Source organism: Otolemur garnettii, unplaced genomic scaffold, assembly GCF_000181295.1.
Source record: "Otolemur garnettii isolate 467f Iridium unplaced genomic scaffold, OtoGar3 scaffold00104, whole genome shotgun sequence".
In the NCBI taxonomy this organism is placed as follows: domain Eukaryota; kingdom Metazoa; phylum Chordata; class Mammalia; order Primates; family Galagidae; genus Otolemur; species Otolemur garnettii.
In genome coordinates, this window is record NW_003852499.1 from 6,573,513 (window position 1) to 6,584,361 (window position 10,849).

The following is a 10,849-nucleotide window of genomic DNA, read 5'->3' on the forward strand; positions in this document are numbered from 1 at the left end:
TTCAAATAAATACAAAAACCCCACGGTATCAATTAAATGATATATTTAAAGTTTCAAAATATCAGAAAACAACAGAAAGCTAGTCATACTTTCTCAACATCTTCATGACTCTCCACCTATGGTGGAATAGTTATGGATGATCAGGAAAAGAAAATTAAAATTTTAAATGTATTCCAGGCATCCAACACTTAAAATTACGTTCAATTTTTGACTCATAAGTACTTGAAGACTTTTACAAAGAAGACCAAAAGGCAAAAAACATTTGTGCTTTCTTGTATAGACATTAACTAGATGAAATTCTTAATTGATAACCTTTGTATGGTTTGGTAAAATGAAGACTTATGAAATTGGTTAATTACCTTGCAATATCCATTGAAAACGATTTTACACACACTTGAGATCTCAGACACATGCACAGCAACACTTAGAAAACTCCCAACAGATGAAAACACTCAAAATGTTATATAACATTAAGGGAAGAGTGACTTAAAAAGGTAGGTAGTATGAACCATAGAGAACATTTACAGAAACTGGATTTTTAAGAAAGCTTTTTTTTTTTTAAAGTAAGATGCCTTTTGAGTTAAATCTCATACCCACTCAAACTGTAACTGGACAGTACATTTCACTTCTAGTTACTAGAAGACATTTCTTTAATTAAAAGAGACTAGGGAAAAAGGGAAGAGAAGACTGTTGTTAGGTCTACCCCATTCCCTCCTCTAAAAGAAAAATTGATGAATTCAAGTTAAACCACAGATTTTAACCCAAAATAAAGGGACACAGGATAGTGACGACAAAACACTATTTTTAGTAAAATGTCTTTGTCCTTTTAAAAAAAAAAAATCAGTCCCCTTCTAATTAGAGTTTACATACAGCTTATCTAACACTTTAACAAGAACAGAGAACCCAACAGGAGGGAAGAGGACACAGCACCATAGTTTCAAACATTCACAAACTAAAGAAAAAACAGCCAGCACAGACTAGAGTAAGACCAAGTTTCCCAACAGACAGGGACAAGTCCCAACACACAAAGGAAATATAATTATCTATCTGAACAAAAGCAAAATGGAAGATCTGGTCAGGCCAGGATGAAAAAGGGAGTGCTAACTCCTTGTACTACAAGGAAGAAATACGAAAAAGCAAGCCCCCAAATGGATTTTTGATGCTGAAACTCTGTCAAATGTTGCTGGTAACAGTAAATATATATATATATATTCATATATTCATATATGCATATTAAAAAAGGAAAAATAATCTATTTATAGAACAGTCAGTAGTCAGAGACACTTAGAAAAAAGTAAAAACAAGTCCTTTTTTTTTCTTTTTAAAAATGGATTTACTTTAACAACTTCATCACCCAGAGATACGACAACCCCACATCCTTTGATGAAGCCATGGTGTTATTCAACAGCATCTGCTGTCGGCCATATTCAGAAATTGCCAGTGTTGGAAACAGCAGACATCGGGGTCAGGGCTGCAAGGCAAAAAGCTATTATTTGCTGGTCTTGTTCATGGCCATGCCTGAAGCCTGTGTCTGGAATACTTGTGAATGAAGGTTTCCCCGAAAAGCATGCATCACTGTGGCTCAGTTAAGATATTCTGACAGGTCTTTTTGGGGGGAGGAAAGGGAGAGGCATAAGCCTGAATACATGTACCTGTTCTCTAAACTGTCAAAAAAAGAAAAGACTCCTTGCCTTGAAATAAGCTCTTCTTTCCAGAATCCAATCTAATCAGATTGCTGGACTAGATGACATCCTCCACCTTACAAAGATAAGGTGATCTGCCCCAGATGGAGGTATGTTCTCTTATTTGGGGTTTTTCTTCTTGGTACAAACAAGCACAAGTAGCTAAGATCTACAGACTGTGCCTACTATCCCTTGACATCTACAAGAAATAACTTTGGCCCTATTCCTCCTAGTTCTATCTGTAGGGCATTAAATGGACAGAGAAAGGAAAGTGGTTCTCCAACTCCTCTCCAACTAAATCAACTAAGGAAATCCAAGCTATTAGCACCTTCAGATGGTGCTGCCCCTAGGTTGTAAGCCTCCAACTAATATCAACTGTGCATAAGCGACATCCTTCGTGCCCTGTTAGCACATCAACATATTAATGTCAACCAGCCATCTTAGAGCTCAAATGTCTGACCTTACCACTATAACCATATTCAAAGGAGACGTGAGCTAAAACACTGGCTGCTATACCAAAGAAGACACCCTCTGCATAGATGTGTTGATAGAGAACATAGCCCACATGGTCCATGCAAAGAGGAAGCCAGCACTAGTAAGACTTTCTCTGAAGGCCATTCAGCTTTGGAAGCAACATTCTGAGTGGATCTAAACCATTCTACTTGACAACTAAGGTCTCAGTGTGGTCCATTTACCCCTGTGTCCCAAATTAACCAAGCTGCTAACTGGTCTCTTTAAGATCCTCCATTGGTAGTTTGTAGCTCATTATGAAGGAAGGAGGTGGTGCTTGACCTGGGCTATCTGGCCCCTGCTTCTTTGCACAGTTTATACAGATGTAATCTTCATTTTCGGCCATTTCTGGAGATACACCCACACAAACTTGGTGAAACCATTCATCACAGCCACCATCACATTGTACCCAGTCTACCTGTAGGAGACAAGATTAGGAAATGTTTAGGTTACATAAACTTTAAATCTAGAATAACAGCAAACCAAAGAGCTTTCTTGGCTTAAATGATAGCAAATATTTTGGGATGTCCAGAGATAGACAATGACTTCTTATGGGGTTATTTTTTAAAGAAAGAAATTGAGAAGTTAATACCCCCAAAATTATATTTTACCCTAGTGTGTCCACAAAATTAGGCCTTTTAGGTACTCCATTACCTCATGAATACCTGGGGCTCCTTGTGAGGTAGAAACATTTTTGAGAAAAACTTGAGAAAAAAGGAACTTCTAATAGAGCAGCAAAGTAGTTTTAGCTAGTATTAACATTTTCTAGGCTCTAAGACAATGCAATTATCAATCAAGAAAAGAAGAATACAACAATGTGAAGGCAATCCTGTATATTAGCTTTATTTCAAAGAGGTAAGCCAAAGTACTAAGAACATTAAATACCTTTTTAGAAAAGCAGTCACATAGGCCACTTTTAAAACTAATATTTTTTATTCTTCTCTTCTTCCGTTACAAATACAACTCCCTATAAAAAGTTAGCAAATATCAGATGTCAAATCTTACAAATTAACCAATTATAACAGTCAAAGACACAGGTCAACAGATCACTCTGGAATTTAAAATTAAAGTATGGAAAACTGATAGATCAGTGGCAGGTACCAAGCAAACTCTGACCCTGCAGAGAATACTGATTACAGGAGGCTAGGAAGGGGACTGCAGTTTGGTGATTTTAAGTCTTGGACCTAGAGTTAACAATAAAGTGACTTTGGCTCTTACATCCAGAGGCTGACTGTGGTAGTTTTTATAGCTAATGTCATGGCAGATGAAAACCTTTAAGACAAAAAGAGCTACTCTCCCTCACCCCAATGTAAAGGTTGATCGTTTCATTGGCAACATATGAAGCCAATTAAAACTATGAATACTGGCTCGGCGCCTGTGGCTCAACCGGCTAGGGCGCCAGCCACGTACACCTAGGGTGGCGGGTTCGGATCCCCAGCCTGGACCCGCCAAGCAACAATGACGGCTGCAACCAAAAAATAGCCGGGCGTTTGTGGCGGGCGCCTGTGGTCCCAGCTACTTGGGAGGCGGAGGCAGGAGACTCGCTAGAGCCCAGGAGTTGGAGGTTGCTGTGAGCTGTAATGCCACGGCACTCTGCCCAGGGGGACAGCTTGAGGCTCTGTCTCAAAAAAAAAAAAAAAAAAAACTATGAATACTTACCAGATTAACAGAGCAAAGTAACTCAATATAGCTTATGAGAAAAAGCAGAGGAGTTTTGGGCTACGTAAACAAATTTCAATGAGAAAGTGAGCTGGTTCAAAAATAGTTCCCATGTCCTATAAAAATTACCAAAACCACAACAGTCATTCCCTAGTCCTTATCTAGGAGTAAAAATACAAAACAAACAAAACCATGAGTCATGTTTTACACTAAAGTCATGAGTATGTCTGACGCTGTAATAAAAGGTAGGAAAAATAATTTGTCAAGGTAATCCTTTTGCTTTTATTGTTCCTATTCTACAGTTCGAGATCCTAAGAGACAATGTTGTTCAACATAAAGATTACTGAACTCAGAAGTTCTGTGTTCTAGTATGTATAATTTCTGGTAAGTCACTTAACTTCACTGAGGCTCAATTTCCTCATCTGTAAAATAGAGATAACATTTAATTATAAGATTACAATCCAATGAAATCATGTATGGCAAAGCACCTAGTTCACTGCCTGAGATACTGGAAGAACTTTTTAAGCTCACGGTCTAACAGTTCTCTCATTGTGCACCTGCCTGCAACGCTACTTCTCAAAGTGGATAGACCACTTGCATTAGAATCATCTGTTGTGTCAAACTATAGCTGGGACCCATCCCAAATCTATGAACTCAGAATACCTGGGGGTATAAACCAGAGGATTACCTTCTTTTAGCACAATAAAGTATCAAACAAAAAGATTACACTTTAATCAGCTCCCAAGTGATTCTTATATATTCTACCTTTAATAATGGCCTTTTGTGATATCACTTCCTATATATTCAGCACAACTTAACAATTCCTTCCTAAACTGAATTATGTTTTTGTTCTGCAATTATATAATGTCTAGTTTCTGAAGATTGTGCAGTAAAGAAAATAAATGATAAAAAGGTCCAGTTGTGGTAAAATAATCACAGACAAAAAAGGGAAATAATGGCCTCTGTGCAAAAAGTAAAAGTATTGTAAGCAGGTGAAGATTTATAAAGTACTAACTGTGTAGTAAGTATACTCAGGATGAGTGTTTTGGCTGTTTGGAGCTGGAAAAGGAAACTAGAAAGATAAACGGTGGTTCCTTGAGCTATCAAGGTTTGAGATATTATGCTATTTATAATGCTACCCCTGAAATAATAAATACCCACTTTCAGGCGCAGCACCTGTGGCTCAAGTGGCTAAGGCGCCAGCCACATACACCTAAGGTGGTGGGTTCGAATCTAGCCCAGGCCACCAAACAGCAATGATGGCTGCAACCAAAAAAATAGCCAGGCGTTGTGGCAGGCGCTTGTGGTCCCAGCTACTTGGGAGGCTGAGGCAGGAGACTCACTTGAGTCCAGGAGTTGGAGGTTGCTGTGAGCTGTGATGCCACAGCACTCTACCCAGGGGGGACAAGCTTGAGGCTCTGTCTCAAAAAAAATAAAAATAAAATAAAAATAAAAAATAAAATACCCTACTTTCAAATTCTTTTAAACCAGTCCAGTGCTCAATCGTGTCAATCCATAGGCTACCAGAATTTGCTATCAAGAACACTGCCCCAGGCGGCACCTGTGGCTCAATGAGTAGGGCGCTGGCTCCATATACCAAGGGTGGTGGGTTCAAACCCGGCCCCGGCCAAATTGCAACAAAAAAATAGCCTGGCGTTGTGGTGGGCACCTGTGGTCCCAGCTACTTGGGAGGCTGAAGCAAGTGAATCACCTAAGCCCATGCCGCAGCATTCTACCAAGGGCAACAAAGTGAGTCTGTCTAATTTTCAATGTACTCACTGGCTTATGATTTCCTTAAACTAAATCTATCATTCTCTTACAAATAAGAAATATAATATTTTCCTTTTTGTGATTTTGACTACAGGTCTCTTCCTAAACCTAGCTCTTCTACCATTTCAAAAGAATGTATAACTTCCCTTGAGATAGTCATTGGTACACAAATTCTATCCTAGCCTACAGGTTACGTAACAATTTAATAATAAAGCAAGGAAAAATAGTATTCCTCTTACCAGTTTCTTTTTATCATATTCATCTATTAACAATCAAACCAAATTTCCACTTTTGTTTGAAAGGTCCACAGAATCATAAAGCAAACTCTGGGATATCAACTGAATACCAGAGAGGATTCTGAAACAGGGGCAACAGACTTTGTAGTATCCTGGAAACTTAAGAACACAGAATTTCGCTACTTGTACATTAAGTTCAAATTGTCATTTCTTCTTTCATTATTTCTGGAAGATGTATTGAGTGAAACACACAAAAATATTTATTAAAAAAATTTCACAGCTATAAGCTGTTCAAATATTAACTGGTAAGAGATTTTACATTATAGTAAAAACAAATTACTATTTCAGATCTAGGGTACACGTCAGTTTAATAGAGGAAATGTTAGTTTGACATTAATGTTCTGCTATATGGTTTCATATTTACATTTAAGAAAACATATTTGGCAAAGTATTATTATTCCTTAGAGCACATTACCATAGTGGGGAAAAGAAAACCTGTACTGGAGAAAGGAAAATTGGTAATTTAGTGACACTTTTAGCTTACTTAACAGAGCTTTTGTTATTTTTGCACCAAGTTTCCTTACAAAAGCCAGATTTGAAAAATGAAAACAATTCACTTAGTGAAGTATACAACATATGTTCAGAATCTTTGTGCATATTTTTTTGCTCTCAACATTGAGTAACCGACCCTCAAAAGACAGATTTCTCGATATGTGGGAATTTCATTGCTAAAACTGGGAAAGTCTCAGGCAAACTAGGACAGTTGATTATTCTATCTGAACTTCACAAATGTGTGTCTATGTGTGTGCATTATACACATTTAGGTTATCTAACCTTTGATTATCTGTGGTGATAACCAAAAGGAGATAGGAACTGGTAAAACTACCAAACATGCAAATACTTTGATAGACACAATATGTCCATGAAAATTTTTACAAATCAGATTGGGTTATGACAAACAGTAAAAATGAGAGGTATAAATTTATAAACTTAATCTCTTAATACCACAATAAACATCTTACAGAAGTAGTAATAGACAAGGAAAAGGCTCACAGTAAAGAGTAAAAAAAGCTATTTTCATAAGGGAAATGATTAAATATTTACTTCAACACAGAAAAAAATGTTACTTAAATATTAGCCTGAAAGAACTGAATAAAAATGTAAAGTTCAGAAAATAAAGATTCTGAACTTTAAACATAATGTTTTGAAAATACAGTAGAACCCCTGTAAGTTGACCACCCAAGGGACTGTAACCAACTGGTCAATATACAGAGGTGGTCAACATAAGGAATTAGACCTGCTGTACTGACACGTACATGTGGTACGTGTCCATTCTATGAAAATTAGGTGAACTTAAGGAGGCAGTCAATGTAGGGAAGTGGTCAGCTACAAAGGATGTACTGTACTACTTTTTTACTATTTTTAATATTAATTTCAACTTGAAAATTTGATAACTGACAGAAGAGATAATTTTTTAATAAGCCTACATTATTTTGGTATTATCTTTCTCTAAAACATCTTGAAATTTAAACTAGGTATATTTAAGTATTCATGCATGTAATTTTTTTTTTTTGAGACAGAGCCTCAAGCTGTCCCCCTGGGTAGAGTGCTGTGGCATTACAGCTCACAGCAACCTCCAACTCCTGGGCTCAAGCGAGTCTCCTGCCTCTACCTCCCAAGTAGCTGGGACCACAGGCACCCGCCACAACGCCCAGCTATTTTTTGGTTGCAGCCATCATTGTTGTTTGGCAGGTCCGGGCTGGATTCGAACCCACCACCTTAGGTGTATGTGGCTGGCACCTTAGCTGGTTGAGCTACAGGCGCCAAGCCATGCATGTAATTCTTTAAAGAATATTTCTCAATTCATGCACTTCTGGGAAAAAGTAACAGTAATTACTGGTTAGAGAAATAATAGTAATTACTTGTTAGATTTACCTAAAAAGAAGTGAGTCCTAGACCTTATGTTTTTGCTGTGTGGCAGTGAAAAGTGGCGGTCTAAGAACAGACTGCCTTCAAAAGCATTCTTTTCTCTTTTTGAGACAGGGTCTCAACTATGCTGCCCAGTCTGGAGTGCAATGGCTATTCACAGGTGTGATCATAGTGCATTGCAGCCTTCAATTCCTGAGCTCAAGAGATCCTCCTGCCTCAGCCTCTTGAATAGCTGTGACTACAGAATTGTGCCACTGTGCCCACCAAAAGTATTCTTTTATTATCATCACTTTGTTCTGAAGATGTGTGCTGTGCATTAGATTTTCTTAAAGAAACACTAAAAAAACTGAGAAAGCTGTGACATTCTTCACAAAATCTTCTATAGAAATATACCTTTTACTTAGTAAAACTAGTATCAGGAACAGATGTGGAGAATAAAGAACTGCAAAAGAACAATGACATGCAAAACATTTGTAATATGAAATAATTTCTGCTTAAAATTAAATATATTATGGAACCATAATAATGTTTATTTTATGTAAACTACAGGGTAAAGCACATATTGGTCACCTTTATGTATTTTAACAGTTTAAACCAGACATTTGAATACTCAGCCAAATCTCCTTTTGTTCCATCAAAATATACATAACTTCGTATTTTTTGTTTTTTAACATCTATTGTGTTAGAGGCAAATCTCAGGGTTCTCTTAAAAATAATGATCACATCTTAACACTTATATTACATTTTCAGTTAACAAGTGCTTTCATGGAGATAATTTCATGTGTGTTTATCTTAAACTGTCTATAGTGTTTACATATTACAGGGAGACAACAGTAATAATCATTTAAATGCAGAGCAGAAGAGAGGGGAAAGATTAAGTGATAAAGAGAAAAGGCAAAAAAAAAAAGAGAAAAGATTCATGATGACTATAAACATTATAGGATGATAAAGAAGTTGAAAAAAGACATACACATTTATGCTGCTAGCCTTAAAACGGCCATAAAATTAGTTAAAGGAGAAAGAAAAAGGACAAAGTTCTGCCAACACTGAGCTCCTAACACTGTGTGTATTCAAACAGAAAAGTTAACCTTCTATCAGCCTCTTTAATAAACAAATTCAGGTGGAAATAAAGTAAAAATCAAAGATAAAAATATGCACATATATAATTTATCTACCTAAAGCATTTTAAATATTTATAGGACAATGTTATGTAATGAATAAGCAAGATATAAAGTGAAAAAAACAGAATTACAATGATATAAACAAGCTATATAGGAGGATGGGAAGGAAACACATGAAAATATTTATAACTGTCACTTTTGGAAATTGTAGACAATGGGATATAAATTTTAATATGTATTCATTTTCCAAAAATAAATGGAATATCTCTATCTACTTCAAATGTAAGTACCACTTAGTTTGGGAATGTGTTCTTGTACTTACATCTCAATTATTGATGAAGTAGGATTATTAGTGAAGAAAACCTGCTCTGGGAGCCCAGGATCCAGGGTTCTGTCACTAATTAGCTCTGTGACTTTGGTTACATCACAAACTTCACTAATCCCATTTTCATCATTTGTAAGATGAGGACCCTGAACAAAGTGACCTCTTGGGCCCTTGAAGCTCTAAAAATGTATTTCAAAGGGGGGGTAAGGGCATAATGTAAAGGAATAGTGATGCCATTTTATTTATTTCATTCACATTTTCAAATTGAGGAGCTATTAGAATTTGAAATGTCAAGTGATACTATTGAGCATAATAAAATTAAGAACAAAAATTTATCAATATTCTTGCCAGAAGCCATACTGTCTCTAATCATTTAAAGGGAGATTTTTCACAGAGTATGTCCATTTGTCTCCTCAGAATTTATGATCAATATTATCTGAAGAATAGGCATTACAGAATTACTATACTTAAAATTGGGGGTTGAAAATTTTTACAGAATACATTTTTCCTCTGCCAAGTTAATTTTCTCATAATTTTCAAATAATTCTGAATTATTTGTCACAAAGATATGAAAAAAGTCATGCTCTATTTTTAAAGTCATGTTACTAAACCTGAGGGTATCCTATGGACCAAAAGTTTCAGGTCCTTGAACACAATATTAAAGCAATTTGCCACAGTTCTTACAACACAGGCCTACAATTTTTTCAGGCCATTATAGCTGACAAGATATTGGGAAGACATAAGACTATTTTGCAACTTGCTATGCTATGCACACTGCATAGGAAATGCACTACTTGCCAGGGGTTGTCACATAGCTTCTCTAAGCTCATTTCAAGTATATATAATTTTTAAAATGTAGTATTTCTTCTATTAAGCACATTTACCTAGGAGCCTGATTAATTCGAAATAACTTATAAGAACTGTAGAAAACATATTATGTTGGAAGTCCAACTCCCAGAATCAAAAACCCAACTATTGTCATATCAAACATATGTGTCTACAACCATTGTTCCTTGACCTCTCTCACGCTTGAGTATAAATAGCTGGAACTCACCTTGTCCTTGCAAGGCCTTTGGCAGTTTTGTGCCGCACATACAGCATTCTCATCATCAGATTCCTCTGCTCCTGACCAGTCATACTTTGAGGGGATGTCTAGCACTTTTTTTTCTCTTTTCTTCTCAGTATTCTCTTTCACAAGTTCAACTTTGGCTGCAGCAGCCTTTTCCTTCTTCTTCTTTCTCTCTTCTTCTTTTGCTAGTTTCTTGGCCAATTTGTTCAGTTCTTTTGATTTGTCTGCACTTAATTTTAATTTCTTCTTTTTAGGTTTGTCTATTTTCTTTAACTCCTTAGACTTCTGCTTTCCTTCTCCAAAAAGCTGTTCTACCTTTTCCAGTTTCCGTTTCCGTTTTTTTTCTGAAGAGTCCTTTCCTTTCATTTTCAGTGGTTTTTCTTCCATGCTGTCATCCTTCAAAAATATAAAATAGGAGTGATTTTATAGCAAGATATTTCTAAGTAGTATTTTTCTCTTATATAAGACATCTAGGCTCGGCGCCTATAGCTTAACCAGCTAAGGCACCAGCCACGTACACCTAAGGTGGCGGGTTCGAATCCCCAGCC

General features: G+C 36.5%; 1 protein-coding gene across 1 annotated transcript in view; it reads right to left on the reverse strand.

Moving 5' to 3' along the window:
* Positions 1–563: 563 nt before the first annotated feature.
* Positions 564–10,849, reverse strand: part of KDM5A (lysine demethylase 5A) — a 104,420-nt gene continuing 94,134 nt past the window's right edge. Inside the window, exons 26-27 of the mRNA XM_023517084.1 lie at positions 10,287–10,697; positions 564–2,610 (exon numbers count right to left, since the gene is read on the reverse strand). Of these exons, the coding sequence (XP_023372852.1) occupies positions 2,404–2,610; positions 10,287–10,697 (618 nt within the window). The 3' untranslated portion in view covers positions 564–2,403. The remainder of the gene's footprint in view (positions 2,611–10,286; positions 10,698–10,849) is intronic.